Source organism: Panicum hallii, chromosome 6, assembly GCF_002211085.1.
Source record: "Panicum hallii strain FIL2 chromosome 6, PHallii_v3.1, whole genome shotgun sequence".
NCBI lineage: Eukaryota > Viridiplantae > Streptophyta > Magnoliopsida > Poales > Poaceae > Panicum > Panicum hallii.
The window spans coordinates 45487465-45511947 of NC_038047.1; the positions used below are offsets into that span (position 1 = coordinate 45487465).

At 43.7% G+C, this 24483-nt stretch overlaps 2 protein-coding genes across 2 annotated transcripts; both read right to left on the reverse strand.

Moving 5' to 3' along the window:
* Positions 1-11658: 11658 nt before the first annotated feature.
* LOC112897102 (protein SRC2 homolog) lies at positions 11659-13078 on the reverse strand. Its single transcript, XM_025965301.1, has one exon. It carries the CDS (start codon positions 12738-12740, stop codon positions 11859-11861), a length of 882 nt encoding a protein of 293 aa, XP_025821086.1. The 5' UTR covers positions 12741-13078; the 3' UTR covers positions 11659-11858.
* Positions 13079-13906: 828 nt separating this feature from the next.
* Positions 13907-22764, reverse strand: LOC112896714 (puromycin-sensitive aminopeptidase). Its single transcript, XM_025964820.1, has 34 exons — positions 22613-22764; positions 22337-22472; positions 21860-21943; positions 21714-21755; positions 21301-21441; positions 20671-20746; positions 20400-20479; positions 19668-19781; positions 19484-19558; positions 19243-19350; positions 18944-19156; positions 18782-18843; positions 18574-18601; positions 18413-18499; positions 18311-18336; positions 17984-18047; positions 17823-17903; positions 17670-17717; positions 17553-17571; positions 17410-17414; positions 17268-17279; positions 17122-17178; positions 16665-16774; positions 16511-16591; positions 16108-16291; positions 15791-15939; positions 15574-15712; positions 15351-15497; positions 15184-15265; positions 14923-15098; positions 14687-14797; positions 14479-14595; positions 14311-14382; positions 13907-14190 (listed from the first exon to the last, which is right to left on the reverse strand). Exons 2-34 carry the CDS (start codon positions 22424-22426, stop codon positions 14110-14112), a joined length of 2961 nt encoding a protein of 986 aa, XP_025820605.1. The 5' UTR covers positions 22427-22472; positions 22613-22764; the 3' UTR covers positions 13907-14109.
* Between the last annotated feature and the right edge of the window lie 1719 nt (positions 22765-24483).

Consider the following 24483-nt stretch of genomic DNA (forward strand, 5'->3'; position numbering starts at 1 on the left):
AAATATGTAATTGATCTATATTTAAGTTTTCAAAACTTTATAACCCTAATTATCTAGAGTTCACATTCAATTTGAATTAAATTTAAACTTGAATGCTTAATTTTTATCTTCAATTAAACTAATGTTTTAATCATGAGTCAATGCTTATGATTCAAAACTTAGGTTTCTTATACCATAAGTGCTTGAGTGTTAGCTTTTGGATTGCAACTTTACCATGAATTAAGATGAAAGTGTGTGCATCCATTGAACTTCATCTTGCATATCATGTAGACTCATCTCTCCCGCCGACGGAAATTATCAGCTAATCCCGGAACCAGAAGGAGGTTATTCTGAAGATCCTAAGGACTTCGTCAGGGAATTCTTTGAAGGCCCGAACCAAGGTTCGGACGTTATTAACCTGACTAACCCCAGCCCCGCCAGTAAAGGCAAGCCCCGGACATATCCCACTACTTTATTTACACTGCAATCTATGTCTATTCATACTATACCTTGCATTAAGTCTAGGAATTGATGTGAAACCCTAGATGCATGAATTCTAGGAATCCAATGTAATGCTCCTGAGTCCTTAACGGATAGATGCTCCGCTAATAGGGCCGGTAAAAGTCGGGTGATTTCCTGTCACTCGCGCGATATAGGAGTTGTAATGATTACATTCCTGTTATCACTATAAGGATGCCGGACGGGAGTTTTGTGAGGTATCATGGTTGAGGTGATACCCCGTCTGTGTTGTTGAATTGGATAAGGCCGCGGGGTGTGTTAGCGGTGGTTAAGCATTTGAAAGTACTAACCACATACCGCGAAATATGGTAAGCGGTAAGCCTAGTAGCCAATCGGCCCGAGGAGTGGACATACCTCCCACCACTCGATTTGCTTCTTTTGGTTACTTATGTTCGACTGAGGAAATACGTGTTGCAAGGGCAACCAGGAATACGGGTTTTGTAGTCGCGCTACAGACGTATGTCCTGCACACATTGGGTGTGCGTATGTTCCTGCAGTCGCTTGTGGTGGATCTGATCCACGAGTCGGAATGAAAGGCAAACGGTTGCTTCGGAACTATCGTTGGATATTCCAAGCGTGTGGGTTAGGTTTACCTTGCAAGGTTAAATTCGATTCGAATCGTCCGCTTCTCACGAAGACTGAGACTGCTTAATCCCTTTATCACACAGAGTAACAAGAGTAATATTATGGTTATCAAAAATGATGCTTGGCCAAAGATTACACTATGCTTGCTTAGTTATAGGTGCTTACTTAGAATGGATAATGAACTAGAATCTGAAAGCTAAAACTTGAAATTAAGGATCTACTCTTTGTTGCTTTTCAGCTAAAACTAAACCCAGAGCCATTATAAGCTTTCATAAGTCTAGTTATGGGCTAAGTATACCCAATCCCGGGTAAAGCCTTGCTGAGTATTAGTATACTCAGCCTTGCTAGTTATATGTTTTGCAGATGATGTCTTGAAGACCCTACTCTTCCCTTGCCTTGGCCCTGTGCTCTCCCAGAAGTTGTCCGTGGAATGGGACCCGTCCCCGGCCAGCACTGGTGATATCGAGCGATGTCGTGCTCGGGCTTAGCATGACATTCGTCTTAACGTCGTATGGTAATCATCGCGTATGTTTTCCGCTGCTAATAACCATAGTTTTTAACAATTGTAATCTTTCTCTGAATTTAAATTATCGTACCTCTTTTGGAAACCCTTGTATGTAATTCCTGTGATGTAAATGTGATGGTGAATGTATCTCTGGACTCACCTTCATGTGAGGTAGCCTTATTTGATCCTGTGTATCGGTGGTTATCGGGACGTTACCCGACAGGCCAAGGATTATACCGTTTGAAGCACGTGGAGCCCTCAGGATTGGACTCGCGTACTTGAGCCGGTATAATTCAGGTTGGTTCTACCACACTGGTATCAGAGCCAGGTTACCCTGGAGATACATTTTACCTTAAAAATGCTTTCAGTATAAAAATTTGATCAACAAAATTTTGAAAAGTTACGTTGGATTCGTTAAGGATCGGGCTTAGTACGTAAAGCCCTAGGTAATATTTATAAGGGAAATAGAGGTGGCTATATATGTATATAACCCTAACTACCAGCATTACTTTTCCGTCAAAACTAAATTCATGCACAACCAACTTACTTTCTGTAACGACATCTTCGATCGTGAGGTAAGGAGGTAAGGATCCTCAGCCAACTGAGGGAGCTTGGCCTTCCCGTCGGTGATGCGACCGAACGCTGTTTCTCAAGCAGTGGCCTACTTGAGATGCTGCCAATGTACCAACCTCGGTTGACTACATTGGGAGTATATGGTTCGGCGCAGGATATGGCGATCGCTGTTCATATCCCCGCATTTTGCCGGTACCCCCGTGAATACGTATCTTGATAACGTATGCTAACGTTGTCTGTACGGCGGTAATTGTACAGATGCTGTTTCTATAGTGAACAGTAATGATTGGGGACGCTTTCATGATATGCTGGCATGAAGGTTCATTGGTTATATATATTGTGGTTTTCTGCAGGTACGCTAACCACGAATACGAACTAGGACGGATAGGGTTTATCGACTAGTTATAGTGAGAGACGTATGTATTATGCCACCGAAACTAACCACGTAAGTCGAAGATATTCGGCAATTGTTTTTGGTTTGTGAGGACGAGTAGAACGTGCATGCATAATTCATCATCATATAATGTGTGTTTTAGTTCTTCTAAGGATGTGTGGTAGAATGTTGATCTTTTGTGTGGTTAGCGGGATTCTTGTGGTAGTGTTGGTTAAGTCTCTTAAGTATCTTCCTGCTTTCCAGCTCTTGCTATATCAAAATCAGTTATCTTGTCCTATTTACCTTGTAAGTCTTTAGCAGGGTAAATAATTCTATCATCTGAATTCTTGTTTCAGATGGTTGGAGCTACACGTGGAACCCCGGAGGTTTCCGGGCAGATCAATCCAGCAATTCCCAACCACCATCCCCATCACTTTCACATCTAGCTGAGGCTATGGCTCGGCAACTGAACTTCTCAATTGTTGGTTCAAGCACAGCAGAAGCAACAAAACCAGCAGTCACAAAGTCGTGACGAACCTCTGGCAGCAACCTATCAAGATTCCTCAGTACTCAGCCCCCGCTGTTCAGCAAAGCGGAGGAGCCCTTGGATGCCGATGCTTGGCTCCGTACTATTGAATCTAAGTTTGCTCTTCTTACGATTCCATGTGCGGATTCCAACAAGGCTTACTTTGCTGCCCAACAATTGCACGGAGCTGCCCATATTTGGTGGGATAATTATTGTGCTATGCAGACTGATGGCCATGTTATCTCCTGGGAAGAATTTCGGAATGCCTTCAGGGCACATCAATACCTGAAGGGCTGGTGGAGCGGAAACTGAATGAGTTCTTAGCACTTACTCAAGGCACCCGCACCGTACTGCAGTATGCACAGGCTTTTAATCACCTGTGCCAGTATGCGGGCTATCATGCTGATAGTGAGGCCAAGAAGCAAGATCGTTTTCGTCGAGGTTTGGATACTAAGCTCAAAGAGCATCTGAACCTTGTCAAGGCGAATACTTTCAGCGAGTTGGTCAACATGGCACTGACTCAGGAGGATTGCATTACGGCACACCGTGCTGAAAAGAAGCGAAGGATTTCCACTGGATCCACGAGTGTTCAGCCCTCGTGGTATCAAGTTGATCAGAATTATTGCTTGAAGCACCACAGCAAGATGTTCCGATTGGCAGACTGGTTCTTAGGCCGCCTCAACAGCAAGAAGAGTGTCAACCTCCTGTACTTCTACAACAACCACAACAATTTGGCCCGCGGCTGAATATTCAACAAGCTCGAAAAAAGCAACCCTCATTGTTGTTTAAAGTGCGGAAGTGCGGATCATCTCCTTAGAAATTGTCCGCAACTCAAGAGATCTAATCAAGGCAGAGTCCAGTCAGAATGATCAAGACAAGGGTAAGAGGCCGATGATGCAAGTCCGGCAAGGACAAATTAATTTCACTAACCCTTGCAGAACTTCCGGATGGAGCTCCTATTATGTCGGGTACATTTTTATACACCATAAACCAGTTGTTACATTATTCGATTCTGGAGCAACTCATAGTTTCATCAGTAACAACTGCGGTACCCGAATAGGACTTGATCTTTGCTCTACTAAGGGTCATATATGATTTCTACCCCTGGAGGAAAGATTACTTCTAACCAAATGGTTAAAAGTGTGCCAATTCAGTTCGGCAGTAAACTAATCAAGACTGATTTAGTACTGCTAAATCTAGAGGGTATTGATGTGATACTCGGGACAAATTGGATGACAGAACATGGAGTGCTATTAGACATCTCATCCCGAGTTATTGAGATTAACTCACCACATCAAGAAGCCATTATCCTCTATCTGCCTCAGCAAGAGTATTGCACTCTTGCACTTATGCCATCACAGACGTCAAAGTAAAAGATATCCCAATAGTCTGTGAGTATCCCGATGTCTTTCCAGACGACTTGCCGGAATGCCACCTGACAGAGATATTGAGTTTATATTGAACTCCAACCAGGCACAGCTCCTATCTCGAAGAGGCCATATCGCATGCCTCCAAATGAATTGGCCGAGCTAAAGATTCAACTTCAAGATCTTCTTGATAAAGGTTTCATACGCCCAAGTGCGTCACCTGGGGTTGCCCTGCTCTCTTCGTCAAAAAGAAGGACAATAGCCTAAGGCTATGTGTTGATTATCGTCCACTCAATGCGGTCACCATTAAAAATAAGTACCCTCTTCCCCGCATTGACATATTATTTGATCAGTTAGCTGGAGCTAAGGTCTTCTCAAAAATTGACTTACGCTCTGGTTATCATCAGATCAAGATTAGGCCTTGTGATATTCCAAAAACGGCCTTCTCAACCAGATATGGACTTTATGAATATCTGGTTATGTCATTTGGGCTCACCAATGCACCGGCATATTTCATGTATCTTATGAATTCAGTCTTTATGCCGGAACTTGACAAATTCGTCGTGGTCTTCATCGACGATATTCTGATATATTCCAAGACTAAAGAAGACCATGTTAATCATCTACGTGTCGTGCTTCAACGACTACGAGATCATCGCCTTTATGCCAAATTCTCGAAATGTGAATTTTGGCTAGATAGTGTGAAATTTTTGGGACACACTATCTCTAGTGAAGGCATATCGGTTGATCCTACTAAAGTCCAGGAAGTTATGGACTGGAAACCTCCAACTTCAGTCCATCAGATTCGGAGTTTCCTTGGATTGGCAGGATATTATCGCCGATTCATTCCAGATTTCTCCAAGATAGCTAAACCAATGACTGAGCTACTGAAGAAAGAAGTTAAGTTCTGCTGGATACTAAGTGTGAGGAAGCATTCCACACTTTGAGAAGACTTTTGACAACCGCCCCAGTACTAGCTCAGCCGGATAATACTCAGCCTTTTGATGTCTATTGCGATGCCTCTGGAATTGGCCTTGGTTGTGTTCTTATGCAAAACAACCGAGTCATCGCTTACGCATCCAGAGCACTTCGGAGTTATGAGCAAAATTATCCAACTCATGATCTGAATTGGCAGCTGTTATTCATGCTCTCAAGATCTGGAGACATCATCTTATGGGTGCTAAGTGTAACATCTACACTGACCATAAGAGCCTCAAGTATATCTTCACCCAAGCTGACTTGAATATGAGGCAAAGGCGTTGGTTAGAACTGATCAAAGACTACGACCTTGAGGTACATTACCATCCTGGCAAGGCCAATGTGGTTGCAGATGCCCTTAGCCGCAAAGCACGTTGTCACTGTTTGTCCATAGCAACCATCAGTGACACTCTCTGCAATCAGATGAGGAAACTCAATTTAGAAATCATTCCTCAAGGTAGTCTGAATCACTTATCAATTGAGAATACCCTTCGAGATAAAATTATCAAATCTCAACTACATAATGAGGGTATCAAAATTATCAAATCAAAGTTATCTCAGGGAGAAGTTAAATATAAGTGTTTTCACACTGATCACCAAGGAACCTTATGGTTCAACAATCGAATTGTTGTACCTAAAGATCATCAGCTTCGCAAGCAAATCCTTGATGAGGCACATCTATCCAAGTTCTCTATTCATCCTGGTAGTACCAAAATGTATCAAGATCTTCGACAAAATTTTTGGTGGACCAGAATGAAAAGAGAAATTGCCAAATATGTATCCGAATGCGATACGTGCCAGAGAGTTAAAGCCAGTCATCTCAAAGCATCTGGTACACTTCAGCCATTACCCATTCCGTCATGGAAATGGGAAGACATCAGTATGGATTTCATTGTGGGTCTTCCCAATACCCCTCAGAAGCATGACTCCATATGGGTAATTATAGATAGACTTACTAAAACTGCTCATTTTATTCCCGTGCGTACTATCTACACCACCAAGAAGTATGCCGAAGTCTATCTAGATCAAATTGTCCGGTTACATGGTATCCCTAAGACCATTATTTCTGATCGAGGGCCCCAATTCATTGCACGCTTCTGGGAACAGCTGCAGTCAGCGCTTGGAACTAAACTAATTCGAAGCTCTGCATATCATCCCCAAACTGATGGACAGACTGAGCGAGTCAACCAAATTCTTGAAGACATGCTCCGAGCTTGTGTTATACATTATGGTACAAGCTGGGACAAATGTCTTGCCTTGGCCGAGTTTTCTTATAACAATAGCTATCAATCTAGTCTTCAGATGGCTCCATTTGAGGCGTTATACGGTCGCAGGTGCCGAACCCCTTTAAATTGGTCTCAGACCGGTGAACGCCACATCTTCGGACCCGATCTGGTTGTAGAAGCTGAAGATAAGGTCAAGGTTATTCAAGCCAATCTCAAAATAGCTCAGTCCCGACAGAAAAGCTATGCAGATAAAAGAAGGAAACCTTTGCAGTTCCAAGTAGGAGATTTTGTTTATCTCCGAGTCTCTCCTACCAAAGGTGTCCAGCGTTTCGGCATAAAAGGAAAGTTAGCACCACGGTATGTTGGACCCTTTGAGATTCTTAAAGTTTGTGGCCCAGTGGCTTACAAGATTCGCCTTCCATCTCAATTGGCTGCCATTCACGATGTTTTCCATGTCTCTCAACTCAAGAAGTGTATTAAAGTACCTACGGAGATCATTGAAACCACCGCCATTGAGATTGAGCCTGATCTGTCTTACACCGAGCAACCTATTCAAATTTTGGACACCAAGGAAAGGGCCACCAGAAGAAAGACAGTTAGGATGTACAAGATCTTATGGGATCACCACACCGAAGAAGAAGCAACCTGGGAAACAGAATCCTATCTTCAACAAAATTTCCCAAACTTCCTTCAAGCCAATCCCCAAATCTAATCGTCTGATTCTTTCTACCTTCGAATCTCGGGACGAGATTCTTTTTAGGGGGGAGGGCTGTGACACCCCAGGTGTCAAATTGTACCATGATATATATAAGATGTAATGCATGTGTTAATTTGTAAAAGGTTGAATGTATTTGTAACAAAAAGACCCTATGTGTAATTTTATGAAAATGTGAGTCCTTTTGTGTAAAAAAAAAAAAAAAAGCATGAGTTACAAAAGTAATTTTCAAAAGTTACTAAGGGCCAAATTATAAGAATGCAAGTAATCATGACAGTTCTGAAAACTTGCATTAAGGCCCAAAGTTATGTGGGTAATTATGTAGCAAAGATAAAATCTTATAAAACTTAAAATTTGTCCAAAGTTTCAAAATAAAGATGCATACTTTGAGTTTTTGAAATCAAACCCTAAAGAAAAGTTGTAGAGCTTGAAAAGTTGTACAACTTTCATTTTGGTCATTTCTCCATTAGAGCCCTGTAACAGTGGGTAACTTTGGTTTTACTTTCAGACCCTTGAAGTTTTGTAAATCACAAATAGGTCCTTGGCGCCCTCCTATTCATCTTCTACCTCTGGCTGTTTCCCCTGCTCCTCTGTTTTACTGTGCCGGCGCTGTAATTCTCGAATTCAAGGCGGCCAGTGCAGCCCCCCCTTTCCCCCCCTCTCCCAGGCACCGCCCTAGGTCTGCTCCTCTGCCCTAGCCCGCCCTCGTGGCACCTCCCCGCACTCCCACGCGCTCACCACTGCCGGCCGAGCTGCCAGCGCCGCACCACTGTGTCGCCGTCGTTTCCCGGCCGTCCGCCCTTCTCCTCCCCTTCTTTCCCTATAAATAGCAGCCCTGAGGTCTCCTGATGCTAACCCCCCACTTCCCTTGCGCCAGTTCCCTCACCGGAGTGCTGCCCCAGTGCTGTTCCGCCGCCGCCCCTACTGCTCACGCCGGCGACCCCCTTCCCGGCCTCCCCGAGCCCGGCTAAACCCTCAAATGAGTATGTCTCGGTGTCCTCTTACTCCCCACCCCCTTCCCCTTGCCATCCAAGCTCTCCATCGCCGGGATTTGTGATGGAGCAGAGCTTGCTCCGGCCGGCCATGGCAGGAGGGCATATTTGCGAAAGTTCAGTTCTTTCCAAGGGTTCAAATGAAAGTTTCAGCCCTTTCTTCCCTTTCTAATGTGCTGAACTTGGAAAACTTCTAGAAAATCGTAGAAAATTCAAAAAAATGTGAAACCAGTTGCATATGAATCTTCATTTCAAATTCTATCATCTTTGTTTTATGACCATGCTGTGAAAATAGATAGTTTGTATTGTATTTAGAATAGAAGTGAATGGATGATTGTTATTTCATGTGAGTGCTATTTTTGACTTGTAAATTCAATAGAGAATTGTAGAAAATTCCAAAAATTACAAAACCAGTTTTGTTTGAAACTAGGTTTTGAACTCTATAACTTCCATTAAATGAGTTTGACTTGAAACCAAATAGTTTTGAATCTATATTGAATCTAAGACATAAAAATGTAATGTCTTATCCGTAATTCCAATCTTTACCCTATAAGGTTAACTTTGTGATCATAATTTTTGATATACAAATTTCTATAGGACATATAAAGTGATATAAAATCTTCAAATCTAAACTCATAATATAATATAATTTCTTTTAAGATAACCATCTTGAATTATCTTAAGCAAAAATTTGCTAAGCATACCTTTTAAACTTTAATCAATTAGATCTCTTAATCATGAATTATGAAGTAATCTATTTTTAAATATTCAAAATCTTATAACATTCTTTACTCAAAAGTTTAAATTCAAATCTAAATTTGAATTTAATTCTAATTGATGTTTTAATATTTATCTTGGATTAATTCAATTTATTTATAATACAATCAACTAAATCTTTTCAGTAGAGCTTATCTAATTAAATCTTTTGGTCAAAATCTTTAAATATGTAATTGATCTATATTTAAGTTTTCAAAACTTTATAACCCTAATTATCTAGAGTTCACATTCAATTTGAATTAAATTTAAACTTGAATGCTTAATTTTTATCTTCAATTAAACTAATGTTTTAATCATGAGTCAATGCTTATGATTCAAAACTTAGGTTTCTTATACCATAAGTGCTTGAGTGTTAGCTTTTGGATTGCAACTTTACCATGAATTAAGATGAAAGTGTGTGCATCCATTGAACTTCATCTTGCATATCATGTAGACTCATCTCTCCCGCCGACGGAAATTATCAGCTAATCCCGGAACCAGAAGGAGGTTATTCTGAAGATCCTAAGGACTTCGTCAGGGAATTCTTTGAAGGCCCGAACCAAGGTTCGGACGTTATTAACCTGACTAACCCCAGCCCCGCCAGTAAAGGCAAGCCCCGGACATATCCCACTACTTTATTTACACTGCAATCTATGTCTATTCATACTATACCTTGCATTAAGTCTAGGAATTGATGTGAAACCCTAGATGCATGAATTCTAGGAATCCAATGTAATGCTCCTGAGTCCTTAACGGATAGATGCTCCGCTAATAGGGCCGGTAAAAGTCGGGTGATTTCCTGTCACTCGCGCGATATAGGAGTTGTAATGATTACATTCCTGTTATCACTATAAGGATGCCGGACGGGAGTTTTGTGAGGTATCATGGTTGAGGTGATACCCCGTCTGTGTTGTTGAATTGGATAAGGCCGCGGGGTGTGTTAGCGGTGGTTAAGCATTTGAAAGTACTAACCACATACCGCGAAATATGGTAAGCGGTAAGCCTAGTAGCCAATCGGCCCGAGGAGTGGACATACCTCCCACCACTCGATTTGCTTCTTTTGGTTACTTATGTTCGACTGAGGAAATACGTGTTGCAAGGGCAACCAGGAATACGGGTTTTGTAGTCGCGCTACAGACGTATGTCCTGCACACATTGGGTGTGCGTATGTTCCTGCAGTCGCTTGTGGTGGATCTGATCCACGAGTCGGAATGAAAGGCAAACGGTTGCTTCGGAACTATCGTTGGATATTCCAAGCGTGTGGGTTAGGTTTACCTTGCAAGGTTAAATTCGATTCGAATCGTCCGCTTCTCACGAAGACTGAGACTGCTTAATCCCTTTATCACACAGAGTAACAAGAGTAATATTATGGTTATCAAAAATGATGCTTGGCCAAAGATTACACTATGCTTGCTTAGTTATAGGTGCTTACTTAGAATGGATAATGAACTAGAATCTGAAAGCTAAAACTTGGAAATTAAGGATCTACTCTTTGTTGCTTTTCAGCTAAAACTAAACCCAGAGCCATTATAAGCTTTCATAAGTCTAGTTATGGGCTAAGTATACCCAATCCCGGGTAAGCCTTGCTGAGTATTAGTATACTCAGCCTTGCTAGTTATATGTTTTGCAGATGATGTCTTGAAGACCCTACTCTTCCCTTGCCTTGGCCCTGTGCTCTCCCAGAAGGTTGGTCCGTGGAATGGGACCCGTCCCCGGCCAGCACTGGTGATATCGAGCGATGTCGTGCTCGGGCTTAGCATGACATTCGTCTTAACGTCGTATGGTAATCATCGCGTATGTTTTCCGCTGCTAATAACCATAGTTTTTAACAATTTGTAATCTTTTCTCTGAATTTAAATTATCGTACCTCTTTTGGAAACCCTTGTAATGTAATTCCCTGTGATGTAAAATGTGATGGTGAATGTATCTCTGGACTCACCTTCATGTGAGGTAGCCTTATTTGATCCTGTGTATCGGTGGTTTATCGGGACGTTACCCGACAGGCCAAGGGATTATACCGTTTGAAGCACGTTGGAGCCCTCAGGATTGGACTCGCGTACTTGAGCCGGTATAATTCAGGTTGGTTCTACCACAGCCTCGGGACATTTCCAAGCAAACAGTTATAACAGTGATATCGCGGCTGCCTTGTGCATGACCTCGACCTCGCGCCGAGTCCTCTCCTCTTGCCATGAGGAGCTAGGTGCTCTTAAGATTGGACCTCCCGTCCTCCGTGGCCATATTGCTGACGTCGCCGACATATTCTTTTCCCTTTTTGCTTTTGAGAAGCAGGGTTTATATTTTGTTGCGCTGCTGCATGACGTGAATGCTGCCTTCGGGAGAGTTGGAGGGTGTTCCAAAAATAATCCTTCCCGGTGACAATGACATGGACCAAGCAAGGAACGACGGTACGTTTCAGTGGTCGGTGGGTCATCGTACGCCACCACCGACTCGTGTCGTGTCGTGTCGTGTCAACCACCATAAATCAGCTTGAAAATGGAGCCATCGCCACCTTTGCTTGACCACTAGCCCGCTGGTCGATCGTGCCGTGTCTCCGATTACTACTATTTACTGCTAGTAATTCTTTCTTGGCCAGGGAAGGCAAAAGCTAGGTCAGATTGGATACTCCTCCGATCCCCAGTATAATCCAAAGCAAAGCAGCTTGGATTGATCATCTATCGAACCAGTACAACCAAACAACGTAACTGCGGGCCGGGCACTTGTTATTTCACTCTCTCGTCGCAGCTGGATCTTCTTGTAGCTAGCGCTAGTAGTCGTCGTCGTAGCCACCGTCGTCGTCGCCGCCGTACAGGTCCTCCTCCACCTTCTCCGCCACGTGGTCCTCGAACTTGTCCTCCAGGTAGCTTGCCCCCTCCGCCAGCGCAAGCCCGCCAAGCACCCCCGCCGCCGCGCCCACCGCCAGCCCCGCCCCCATCCCCATCTTGCTGCTCTTCGTCGCGGGAGCAGCAGAACCGTACGCCGCCGCAGAAGAATAAGCAGGATTACCACCACCTAGGCCTGCCCCGTACGCCACCGGTGGTGGTGGTGGAGCAGCAGCAGCTGCGGCGGCGGCTCCGTAACCGCAGCCGTAGGCCGCCGGGTGGCCCACCGGCGGCGCGGCGTACGGCTGCTGGCCGCTGCCGTAGGGAGGCTGTGCCGCCGCGTAGTACGGGTCGCGCGAGCCGACTCCGTAGGCCGGCGCCGGGTACGACTCATCGTAGTGTCGCGCGGCCTCGCGGACGGCGACGCGGACCTCGAGGCGGCCCTGCGGCCTGCCCGAGGGGCGCTTCAGCCCGAGGCTGCGCGAGACCTTGCCCCCGACGCCGGCGTCGTCGAGGACGTCGCGGAGCGGGAGGCGCGCGGAGCCGACGAGCGGCTTGACGCCCTCGGCGGCGTTGGCGTGGACGACGTCGATGCAGAGGACGGCGTCCTCGAGGCGGGTCACGGACGGAGGGACGGGGACGAGGAGCTTCTCGTCCCAGACGGGGTCCTCGCCGTTGTCGAGGTCGACGCGGGTGGAGCACTTGGGGCCGTCATCGACCCAGAGCACGGCGTAGGGTTTGAGGTCGCCGTGGCGCCAGTTGACGTTCTTGAGGGTGGTGGCGGAACCCACCGTCACCTCCACCTCGTATTCGTAGCGGGAACCCATGGATGCTATGCTTTGCTTTGCTCTGCTCCTCCGGCCTACTACTAGATGCTTGCTTGATGCTTCTGGATCGATCGATGCCAAGAAATGCAGGACCGGGTGCTGATCAATGGCGATGAGCCCCCGTGGGCTAAATAGTGGGTGGAGGATGGGGCGTGGGGCTCACCTGTCGGTGGCCCAGGTGGCGGTCTCGCCTTGGGATAGATGGACGAACCCGACGGTTGCTGCTGGCTGGCGGCTAGAATAACCAACAAAAAAAGAGCACGGCCTAGGCTGCTCAACATCTATCGGCCCTCCTCGGTTTCTTCTTCCATTCAATTCAATTCAATTGCTTGCGCCGCTGCGTTTGAATCATGGTTTTGAATCACCGGCTAAGGTATTTAGCGGTAGAGCTGCCATTACGCTATTTAGTAGCCTATAGTCAATTTTAACGGGCTAAATACCATAGCAGCTGCCCTTCGTAGCAGCTATAGCCGGCTATATAAAATCTTGGTTTGAATGGAAAAAAAAATGGACGTCAGTTCCTCACTAGTACGCCATCAAAAAAAATTATTTCCTATATAGTCACTAATAAGGTGATGAAGGACTTAATTTTTCAAGCTGAAGATTGCTTGGTGGTAGCATAGCATGCCAATTGCCACCGAAAGCAAGCATATCCCTCCCGTGCTGTCCTGCCCCTGTCTTGTCTCAAAAAGGATCGGATACGTACACTTTACCCCACACCACACACGGTTTGGACGCGCAGACGCAACGCAACGCAACGCCAAACAGTCGAGACCACCCAACCCGTCATACGCAAGCGTAACTAGCCATTTGCTTCTCATATTTCTGATTGATGTGCGTCTGTGCTGCACCTGCATGCACAGATGAATGGGCCCTGCCCTCATATTTATGCATGTCAAGGCTAATTGACTAACTGTTTCTTTTTTTTTTAGATTTCTTTTTTCCAAAATCCTGGTGGCACGCGGTTCACGCAAAACCATCCTGCTGGAGCAAGAGGAGTGAGTATACTAGAACAACGGAAAGGAACCTGGCAAGGCTGGAAATCTCCAAACCTTACCAGAACTCTCGGCAACTATCCAGGTTTCCGGGACCCCCAACCACAAGACGACCCAAGCATCAGCCCGCACAAGTTTTCTGACAGTAATTCCAAGAAGAGCAGTGCATCATACCCCATCAACCCAGGCATCACGATGCCATTTTCCGAGTTTCGTGAAACTTCATTCAAAAGCAGGCATGTTTGTTTATTATTACCAGTACTCCACTTGGAGTCATGCCAATTGACGAAGATATATTCATTTCAGGTTACGCACGCTTTGCAGTAGCTACCCACTGCCGTGTCCAATTCATTTCCTTGACCAAAGCCCCCAAACTAACCTGCCAAGCTCTTGGAAGCTATCTCGTACACATTCTCTGAGAGGCCATTGGCCGACACGATCATCTCCAGCTGGGCCTGCATTACAAAACAAATTAGAAACGCGGTACACCAACTATAATTACCCCACATGGCTATTATTGCCCTATTTCTTATCTATTGACAGAAGAGATGAGAGAGAGAAACAGTGATCATCACCTTGGCAAGAGCTTGTCTGGTCTCGTCGTACCGCCTCCATCGAGAGAATGCTGAAACCATGCGGGAAGCCACCTGATTGCAGATCCATCATTGCAGCACGTCAGCTATAATTCTTCAAACATCAAAAGCGTAACCGAGATAATATGAGAACAAGTGCTCCAAGTTAACCTGAGGGTTTATCTTGTCCAGCTGCAAAACAACTTCACCCAAGAACTTGTACCCGGAGCCATCTTTCGCATGGAAGTTCACGGGTGACCCACAGAATCCCCCGATTAGTGAGTACACCTGATTTTTTTTTTCACCAAGTCTTAGTCGGGTCCTAAAACTCATTCAAAATTTAAGCCAAAAACAGGTCAAATCTGATAGCACCGTGTACCTTGTTGGGATTCCTCAAGTCAAAAGCAGGGTGAGACAGCAGCTTCTGAACATTTACCACGTTTCCAGGAATGTCTGAAGTAGCTTGAAGAGCAAACCACTTGCTGACAACCTATCACAGCATAAAGGCAAATACAGTTACCCACTTAGAACAAGTGCACTAGATTAGTGCATAAAAAATATTGACATTTATTTGTAAGGCATGTATAAATCAGCATGTATGTATATGTATCTCACCAAATAGTCGTTCTGCCACTTGTTATAGAAATCCAAAAGGGCATCTTCGCGAACTTGGCCTGGATTTTGAGATAGTGCTGCTAAGGCAGCAAACTGCTCGGTCATGTTAGTCGCCGTCTTGTACTCATGCAGTGCAAGTTCGGTGACATCTGGCTCATTCAGAGATGCAAGGTATGCTACAAGGAACACCAGGAAATTTGTTCACATTGTCTGCCATGTAATTCTCACGTTTGAACATAAGTTTGGTAAAGAAAAACATACCAAGGCAAGTATTTTTCAATGCACGGCGAGCCATACTATCGTGGTTAAATGTGTAAGCCTCAGAACTTCTGTTGCTAGTCACCTAACAAGAACAAGGGAAAAGGCTGATACGTGGGGGAATAAGGATTACAATACAGACAAGCAGCAACTTGGCCGGTGCCACTTACAGCTGCACGAAGATCATCTTTAAGTTGCAAGGCAAGCTCCTTCTTAATGAAGTTACGGACAGCATGAACTGCATCAGGATCCGCGACTGGCATCATATCCATAATCTCCCCTTGACCAGGCAATGTTATTGCTTTCGCAATGAATTCCTGTAGCAGATTACAATAGCCATATTATAATTCAACTCTGTGCAATAAATCACAATAAGGCCGCAAAAGATTTTACCTTGTCCAAGCTCGTGTTACGCAGAATTGATCTAAGCCCGTCAACAAATTTCGGATTTAGGATCAGTGTTTTCTGTTGCTGGAAGTCAGCTACAAGACTGAGCATCAACTTACGTGCCAAAACTTGGCCAGCTTCCCATCTAGGGAATGGAAAAATCATTAGATTGAACTCTTTAATAGAAAATGCAAATATCATAGCAGTGCAATCCACAACATACCTGTTAAATTCATCCGAGTCATTGGCAAGCAGGAAAAATAGGTCGCTCTCACTCAGATCAGAATCAAGACGGACAGGAGCACTGTATCCCCTCAACAAGGAAGGAACTGGCTTCTCAGGAACATTTTTAAATATGAACTCTTCTTCCTTCTGAATAATAAAAGCATGTTCGCGTATCAGAAAAAAATGTCACACGAGACACTTAAATTTGGTACAAATAAAAAGACTACAACTAGGTGCCTAGGTGCCTGTGCATATAAGCTAATTACTAACTACAAATCTGTCCTCGCACTAAATTTGAGGTTTGGAGATCTATACCTTTTTAAATTGAAGCACAGTGGTGAAGACTGGCTTGCCATCACTAGAGAGTGTTTGGAGAGTTCCATCGCTGCAAACGGAAGTTAGGGGCATATCTTTTCCCGTAGAGTCAACAAGTCCAACAGCAACAGGTATGAACATAGGCTCCTTAACTGGTTGGCCAGGAGTGGGCGGCACTTCTTGGCTGAAATATTAGAGCAGTCGTTTAGTTAGAAAATGCACTATTTTCACCAATTACTACAGAAGGAAGAAAAGCAAGTATCAGGGTATGTAAAATCCACGTTGCACTAGCATGAATGAAAATGAAGGTAATAGAGAATGTGGAAGAATAATTCAACATATATCTAATGGTAAGTGCTAAAGGACAATCAGTAATTCAGAACAGGAGAATGTGGAAGCTTACCTAAGTTTCAAAGAGAAGGTCTGAGAACTAGGATCATATGAAGATGACACCTTGACTGTAGGTGTACCTGCTTGAGAGTACCTATTGGACGGTCCTTTCACAATTAGATTGCGCTCGCAACAAGTAACATGATTGAAAGATAGCTGTCTATTACCATTGTAAAAAGTTTGGCAGTTGTGCATTATTTGCATCACACATGGCTGCATAGAAGTCTTCACAAGTGACAGCTTGTCCATCATGCCTTTGGAAATAAAGATCCATGCCCTGCAGGAGAAGGCCAGGAGGTAAATAAATCAAATGCACATAACACATCACACATTCAAGAACCTAAGGAGACATCCCATGGCAAACATGACGTGCACAAGATTCACAACATAGGTAATGCCTTGGTCTTTTCATATATAAGAAACAAAACCTTATTCTAGAATCATGATTTGCAACAAAATACTTGCAGGCAAACCATACTTTGACCACTGATAAACCCAAAAGTAATTTAGCTTGTCACGAATAGACATGTATGCGTAGATTCTCCCTTTGTCCAAATGAGCAGAGGAAGTACTGCGGATCATCAACATGGTCTTAAACATATAAGGTCAAAGCTCAACTTTTACCTTTCGGAACCCTGATGCTCCAAACATGGTCTTGTACATTCTGACAACTTCAGCACCCTATAACAAGTACAGGTCCAGGTCACATCTCAATGTCATTTTCACTGAAGGCATGCAAATTGAAAAGAAAATTTGTCACATGGACGAACCTTCTCGTATACCTTTGATGAATCCCACAATGGTTGGATGAAGAAAAACAGGAAGCAACAAAATAGAATATCAGAGTTTTAATCATTAGTCATTACACTATCACAGTGTGTGCTTAACAGGAAACATCATGAAAATGCGTACCGTGACTGCCAGGTTGTTCATAATCAAAGTCAACAGGAAGATTCAACAGATGATGTTTCAGTGCAACAGGATGAATTATAATCAGCTGATGGCTTTGTGCATCTCACTGTTTTGCCGCAAACTTTATAGACAAGGAAACTCACCGGTATAGAAGTTGTCCATCTGCCGGTCAAATTAAATAAGTTATACACTATATCTTATGCTGGTTGCAAGCAACAGAGTAATAAATTCAAATGACTGAACAATGTGAGCATTAGTACCTTGATATAGGAATGGGGACGAATAGGATGTGCCATAGGCCCAGCATCCTGGATATCAGGGAAAAAGTCACAGGTGGTCAAAATACCATGCTGCTGCAGTTTATTTCATTTGGCAACAAATTGGAATGCAGTGACAGCGCAGATCAAGAGAACCTGAGGGAATTGGTAGATTCTGAGTTTGGAGACATCAGCGATGCGTTTTACTGTACGACAACCAAGATCTGACGAGAACTCCTGCACAAGTAATTTCATTAGAAGAGTAGCACTAAAAAACATAATTGCAGCAGATAACACATGGCCCACTGCCTGAGTACCTGATCCCTGAACACAGTCAGTCCTTCTTTCAGGGTTAGCTGGAACCAATCACGGCAAGTTACTCTGCAACAGCATAGAGGTAAGGATCCTTTTGCTAGGACAAAAAAGTGGAGATCATTACCATTCAGTTATGCAAAAATAATAACTAATCATGACTGTGATCTCATAAGGAAAAGCACCAATTGATGTTTAAGGGGGAAAACAAATAAAGAAGTAAAAAGGATGAGCACATATCAATCAGTCATGAAAGGATTACATACAAATTTTTATGATAAAATTATAAACAAAAGGAACATCCATTCTGGTGATATCGTGAAGACAGTTACCTATTCCCAGTCCAGTTGTGGAAATACTGCAGAAGTAACAGGTTGCAATGTCAACTCAGTTCACTGAAAAGAAAGATCAAGTAATTCTACAAATGCATGTACCTCATGTCCAACAACACCCAAAATTGCAGCATAATCACCATCAGTGGCAGTCTCAGGTGATGCAAGCACAAGTCTAGATTGAAATATCTGTTTATTCACAAACCAGAGTGTTAATAATGAATTGATGTGCAAATACTATCCAAGCAAAGGTAGAATCTTACGTTCAAGCTCTTATTCTCCATTGCTCCCCTGCAATTATAAAAGTCACCTTTATCAGCAGACTGTTCAAGTTATGCTAGATTACAATTAAGCAATTGGTTTGTTAATATTTAACCAAAGTAGCAAGTTCAACTACATAAGCCCACACTCTACAGAGGACACCAAAATATACTGCAACGTGCTGACGCAAACAAGAAAAAATGAACTTACATATTGAAATCAGGAACAACGACAATGTTGAATAAATCGAGATCATACTCAAGACCAAAAACCTGGCAGGTCGCAAAACCAAAAGGCAGAATTGAATCAGCTATCTGATCAACAACAAAACAAACTATAGACAAATTATAGAGAGAATGAATATGGAACAACCTCCTCATCCCACTGCATTGCTGCTTTAAGAGAATACATAGCATGTGCTGTTTTTGGCAAATCTTGGGCAGGAGTCCAAATTCTGAGTGTTACATTGTGGCCGGAGCATGTAACAAATGAATCCTCCCGGCATCCCAACTGACCAGCAACTAGAGCAAACAGGTAGCTTGGTTTTTTGAAGGGATCCTCCCACAATGCAAAGTGTTTTCCACCCTACAGTGCAAAAAAGAAAATGGCATACAGTGACTATCCCTTTCCTATATCTACTGAGTGGTGATTATGTTAGGAAGCTAGCTTACCTCGAGGTCTCCCTGCTCAATAAGATTCCCATTGGACAACAATACTGGATACAAAGTTTTATCAGCTTCAATGCGGCAAGTATATTTTGCCATAACATCTGGACGATCCTGTGACAGCATTCAACATTTCCAAATACAGATCATGTATTAATGAAACATCGAATCAACAACTAGTAAAAGATAATCTTTTTGAGCCAGCACAATATCGATGCAGATGGTATATATCAGACCACAAGCATACCTGAAAGTAGGTAATCTTCCGGAACCCTTCTGCTTCACATTGAGTGCAAAAGTTACCAGTTGACTTGTACAGCCCCTGTGAATTTACAAGAAATTAGAGTAGAGAACACAACTAGCTGCTAGCCTACATTATATCTGGTGGATTGCAGTCTATAGGGCTGTAGCACTCTAAAAGCAATCAGTACCTCCAAAGATGTGTTTAGCTGAGGATATATTTCTGTAACAATTTCCAAGTTGAATACACCAGCAGGCGGTGTTGAAACCGTCAGATGGCGCGAATCGACTGTATACTCTTCGCCCTACGAGAAGTAATACAGGCAGGTGAGAAACAAAATAGTGGAATAGAATGCAAGAATCAGAGAACTTTTGTAAGAAAAGGAATACATATCAACTGCAGCAGGGTCACTAATCACTGTGACGGGCATTAGGATTGACCCCCACCAGGGCAGTGATCCAGTAATCACTGCATCTATCACTACTGCGACAGGAAAACATAGGATGAAGCACTGATGTTACCCACACGAGACCACTTGGCTATTGCTGAATGGTACCATATAACAAACTATTTCTCTGGAAGTGCTTCTGAAATCGCATCACAGTCCCATCAAAATTCTTAAACATATGGGGGCCCTCTTGTCTTTTGGGTGCAATTCATGTGCAAGCCTTCATCTGATTTCTTTTGTCCGTTGGAAATAACAAAATCACGAGTATAAAACATACAATCGTTCTAAGTTCGAACAAAAAGAGTTTCTTCCCACTGTTTGTTGGACAATCATGTGACATTCCCATCAGCATATTTCCCAAATAGATGCTATAGGTACTGTTTACTGTTCTATAAAAAAGTGTGAGGAGAAGCTAAAGACTTAAAAAAAAGGAGGTGGCTATCAAGGTGCACAGCTGTGTGAACTAAGTATCACCTTTAGCTCGGTGCCATTGACTTTGATAGATAACAGCTTCAGGTCACAGCCATGAAGAACTAGTGGAGCTGAGATGCTTCCTACAACGTTACAATTGAAAATTAGTTATGAAGTCAAGAACCTCGTATAAGACATTCTAAAATTACTTCTCTGGTGTAAATGAGAAAAACACTGCAGAAGAAAAAAGATATGCAAGAGACATCTGGTATACAATAATATTTTTCCAAATGAAAAAAAATACAATACAATAGTCGCAAGGTCAGATTTTGACCTTCAGCACCAGGAGATACAACTATTTTAGATGTAACTATGGTCTTTTCTTCACCAAGTTGAAATTGCAAATCCACCTGCAATTGAATCAGGTGATAGTAAAAGGTTAGAATTTAGAAACATAATACAGGTAAAAGAAATAGCAAGGAGTCAACAGTCAATTTACAGGAAACATTGATCACTGGTGGTGGCCATGTCACACCCATCGAGATAAAAATAACTTATTACAGTCAGTGAGTGTAAGGAACACTATACAGGCTAGCATATCTATGCACTTGGTAGCCTCGTTTCAAAACATGTTTTATCTAGGATGTGCGGCTCTGAACACATGCACACACAAAGAATCTAAGCCAGTCATATCGGGGGAAATTGGTAGGTTTGTCATTAAAACTACATGCTTTCAATATATGACTAGGTGCAACTTGTGTTAATATATTTCTTAAAAGCTATTGTCAAAGGTGTATCTTGGAAACTATGTTGATGTCTAAAACAACAGCTATTCCAACCAAATATGGATTCCAAACTGCTATCCTCACAACATATAAGACATGTCAATTAGAGAATTTGCAACAATAAATGATCAGCTATTGAAAGCAGTGCAGGAAAGCAATTAGAAAAGGTAAACAGTTACCTTGTCAAACAAATAATCAGGTTTCCTGTAATCTTTCAAGAATATCTCCTTGGGAGCGTCCATCTCTGGTTTTTCGGTTGCAGCAGGAGGCGGCTCTGTTGCAACTGAACAGGATGTCCTCTTGCCGACAAACTTTGCACTCTGAGTTATGGGTAAGAGAAACAGTAACGAAAATCAAAACAGAAGAGCCATCAAGGTGCATTATTTGGCAAGAGGTAAAAATTTAAAGAAACACACTGTTGTTTAGTACATTCCCGTTTAGCAGTAATAAAAATACGAGTCCTGGTATTCTTTTTACTTAGAGCAGAGTAAGAGAAATATGTTTCCCAACCCAACAGACCAGTATGTACTCTCTATACACAAATGTATTACTAATGATAAATTGCTGGGCAGGAAAGAAGGAAGATACTGACGTTTACTGACAAGAAAGGCTCAGACCTTATCCAACGTGAACCCTGCAACAGGTAACGCCACAGAAGAATTCATAATTGAACACGGGTAACAGCATGCAACAAACTGTAATAAGAATCTGAAAACAAGAGGGAGCAAGGGATAGCACCTCTTTCCTTAAATCAGCACGGAAGCTAAAGCAATTCCGCACTGATGAACCCTGCTTGGACGAGCAAGCTGGCAAGCTTTGATACTGCCAAAAAAAGGAGAGAAATTACTAGGCAATCACACCATACGTCCTAATACTTAATCACGACACTAAACGACAAAAAACTTATCTGCTTATATCAGAGGCATATACATGGATACATAAATTGTTTAACTGAGACAAATAGAAATAGCATAATAGTACATGGAAGAGGAATCCCAAGTGAGCAAAGCAGGCAATCTAATAGTACGACTTGAAATATATATATATAATGCAAAAAAAAGGGCTGGTGTAGGAAGTATTACTAGATGCTAATAACTTGGTGTAACAAGCAGAATGGCTTCGTAACTAACTAGAATCCAAAAGTTTGGAGGGTTGCGAGGAGAAGATTGAAGAGGAAGAGGAGGGCAGGGACTAAAGGAGGGAGAGTGGAATCACATGGAAGGAGGAGACGGCGCCGAGAAAGCCGGCGTTAACGAAACCGCAGCCTCGGCACGCCGCCGCGGGGCTAATGAGGCGACGAGCCATCCCAACTCAATCAATCTCAAACGTCGAATCCAGTATAGGACATGGGCTAGTAATCCCAATAGTTTTTGCAAAAAGATGGAAGTTAGTATGTGGTCAGATCCGAACACAAAGAGCATACGTTATTAGGGTTTTGGCTGTTCGATTTCGCACAGCAGGAAAGGAAGGGACGGAGGTGGGCGCGCATACCCTTGTCGGCCGGCGAAGTGCCCTACGAGACGAAGAACTGGCAACGGCGGCGCCACTCGACTCGCCTCGCCTGTCGTCGCCGCTAGGAAAGAGGCCCAGAGATGTGCGGTGTGGGGGAGGAGGAAGAGAGCCGCCGGGGCCGGATTGTTTGTTTTGTTTCCACGTCCAACAGGGAGGGCCCACAACTAAACCGTGCAGCCAGGGAGATGAGGATAAGCCTCCATTTACATGTGCATATTAGAAGGGTTTGGTATTGAATTGGATCCAATATCAAATCAGCCTAGCTTTGAAAATGAATCATAACACCAAATTTATTATTTGGATGTAGATAAAATTGATAGAAAGAATTTAACAAAATAGCGATTACCAATTCGTGTTTGGATGTGCATACAATCGAATTGAGAATTGACCCATCTTCTCCACTGCACCCAGCCCATCGCCGCTGCTCCTCTCGTCCGCCGCTCCTCCTCCCCATCGCCAAAACCAAAGACACCAGAATGGCGCGCGGAGGCAGAGAGCTCTCCTTACCCCTCAGCCGTGGGGGTGGCCGCTTTCTCCTCCCACCTTCGGTTCCTTTCCCCTTCTCTCCATCGCGTCTGCCCACCGCTCCCGCCCCCTTCCCCACCTCTGGTCCAACAGACGGTGACTGTGGCCGCCATCCCGCACAGCATGAACTCCAGACCCGGCACGACGTAGAGGCACGTGGTGTTGGGTAGCGTGCTCGGCGCTAGCCCCCGCACGCCGTCGATGGTGGCGAGCTGGCACGAGCGCGACCCCGCCGTGAGCTTGCCCGGGTCGTGGGTGAGGTCGCAGGAGCCCCGAGGAGCGACCGCGAGATGAGGCCATCGGCAACGAGCGTGGAGGCGAAGGTGTCGAAGCACGCGGCCACCAGCAAGGAGCGTGGAGGCAAAGGCGTCGGAGCACGCTGCCTGTGGCGACTGGCGACTGGCGAGGGAGCTTAGGGAGCAAAGGGGAAGAGAGATGCAAAGAGAGGGGAACTGTGAGGAAGAGGGAGCGGGGAGGAAGAGCGATTTCGTGCAATACCGAGGTGGAGGCCTCGGCATCGTGGGAGGGGCTGCGATAGTACCCTAAATACCGCTTGGTATTGCATCAAGTTTCCAATTCTAATTCTAAAACCACCCAAATAGCTGATATTCAGTGCCTCCAATGCTAATTCCAAATTTCGGATTTTAATGTATACATTCAAACAGGGTGTAATGCAAATTCTATCATACTCTACTCCGCGACAGCTGCAAAAAAAAAGAAAGAAATACTCTATCTTACACCAAAGCGAAAGGAAAAATGAAGAAAAAAACCCAGTGGTTGATGGATCCCTCTTTGCCGACTGCAGCTTGTGTGGTTTTGAAATGATGCTTCTGCACCTCAACCTCTTGGATCTGACACGTCCAAGGTGTAATCGGTATGTTCAAACTTTTATTTTCTTAGTTCTATTTGATCTGGACTTGAATGATATCTGACTTTTTTTTGCATTATGGCAAATGCATACAAAGAATGCATCATTGTACTCTTGGCTGCATCAGCTCAACCGCTCCTCCAAGTCACACAATGACACGGAGGCAATTAATAGCTTGACAAGAACCCCTTGTTCCATACTCGCTCTAAGAGTACAATTCTGCTTTTGAAAAATATCCCATAAAAAGTGCAATTTTAAAAATAAGATCTCAACTAGCTGCCTAATTAAATGGTCAGATTTGATTTTCATGCCAAAAATAACTGCATACGTGGTCAACAAATAAGGATATTTTAGTCTTTTCATACCGCCACCGATCTATCTGAACAAGACTAGAATTGTGTTCTTCATAGGACGGAGAGATGGAAAGAGTACACATCTATTTCAGATTTTCAGTCAT

Bases quoted from the DNA above. Each gene is read 5' to 3' on its own strand.
- LOC112897102 (XM_025965301.1), bottom strand. From the start codon at position 12,740: ATGGGTTCCCGCTACGAATACGAGGTGGAGGTGACGGTGGGTTCCGCC.
- LOC112896714 (XM_025964820.1), bottom strand. From the start codon at position 22,426: ATGGCTCGTCGCCTCATTAGCCCCGCGGCGGCGTGCCGAGGCTGCGGT. The intron at 18,500-18,573 runs GTAAGATTCTAC...GTGAATAAACAG, and splicing joins TGGAGAATAAGAGCTTGAAC to ATATTTCAATCTAGACTTGT. The intron at 14,191-14,310 runs GTGATGATCACT...TTTGTAATGCAG, and splicing joins CCAGACAAGCTCTTGCCAAG to GCCCAGCTGGAGATGATCGT.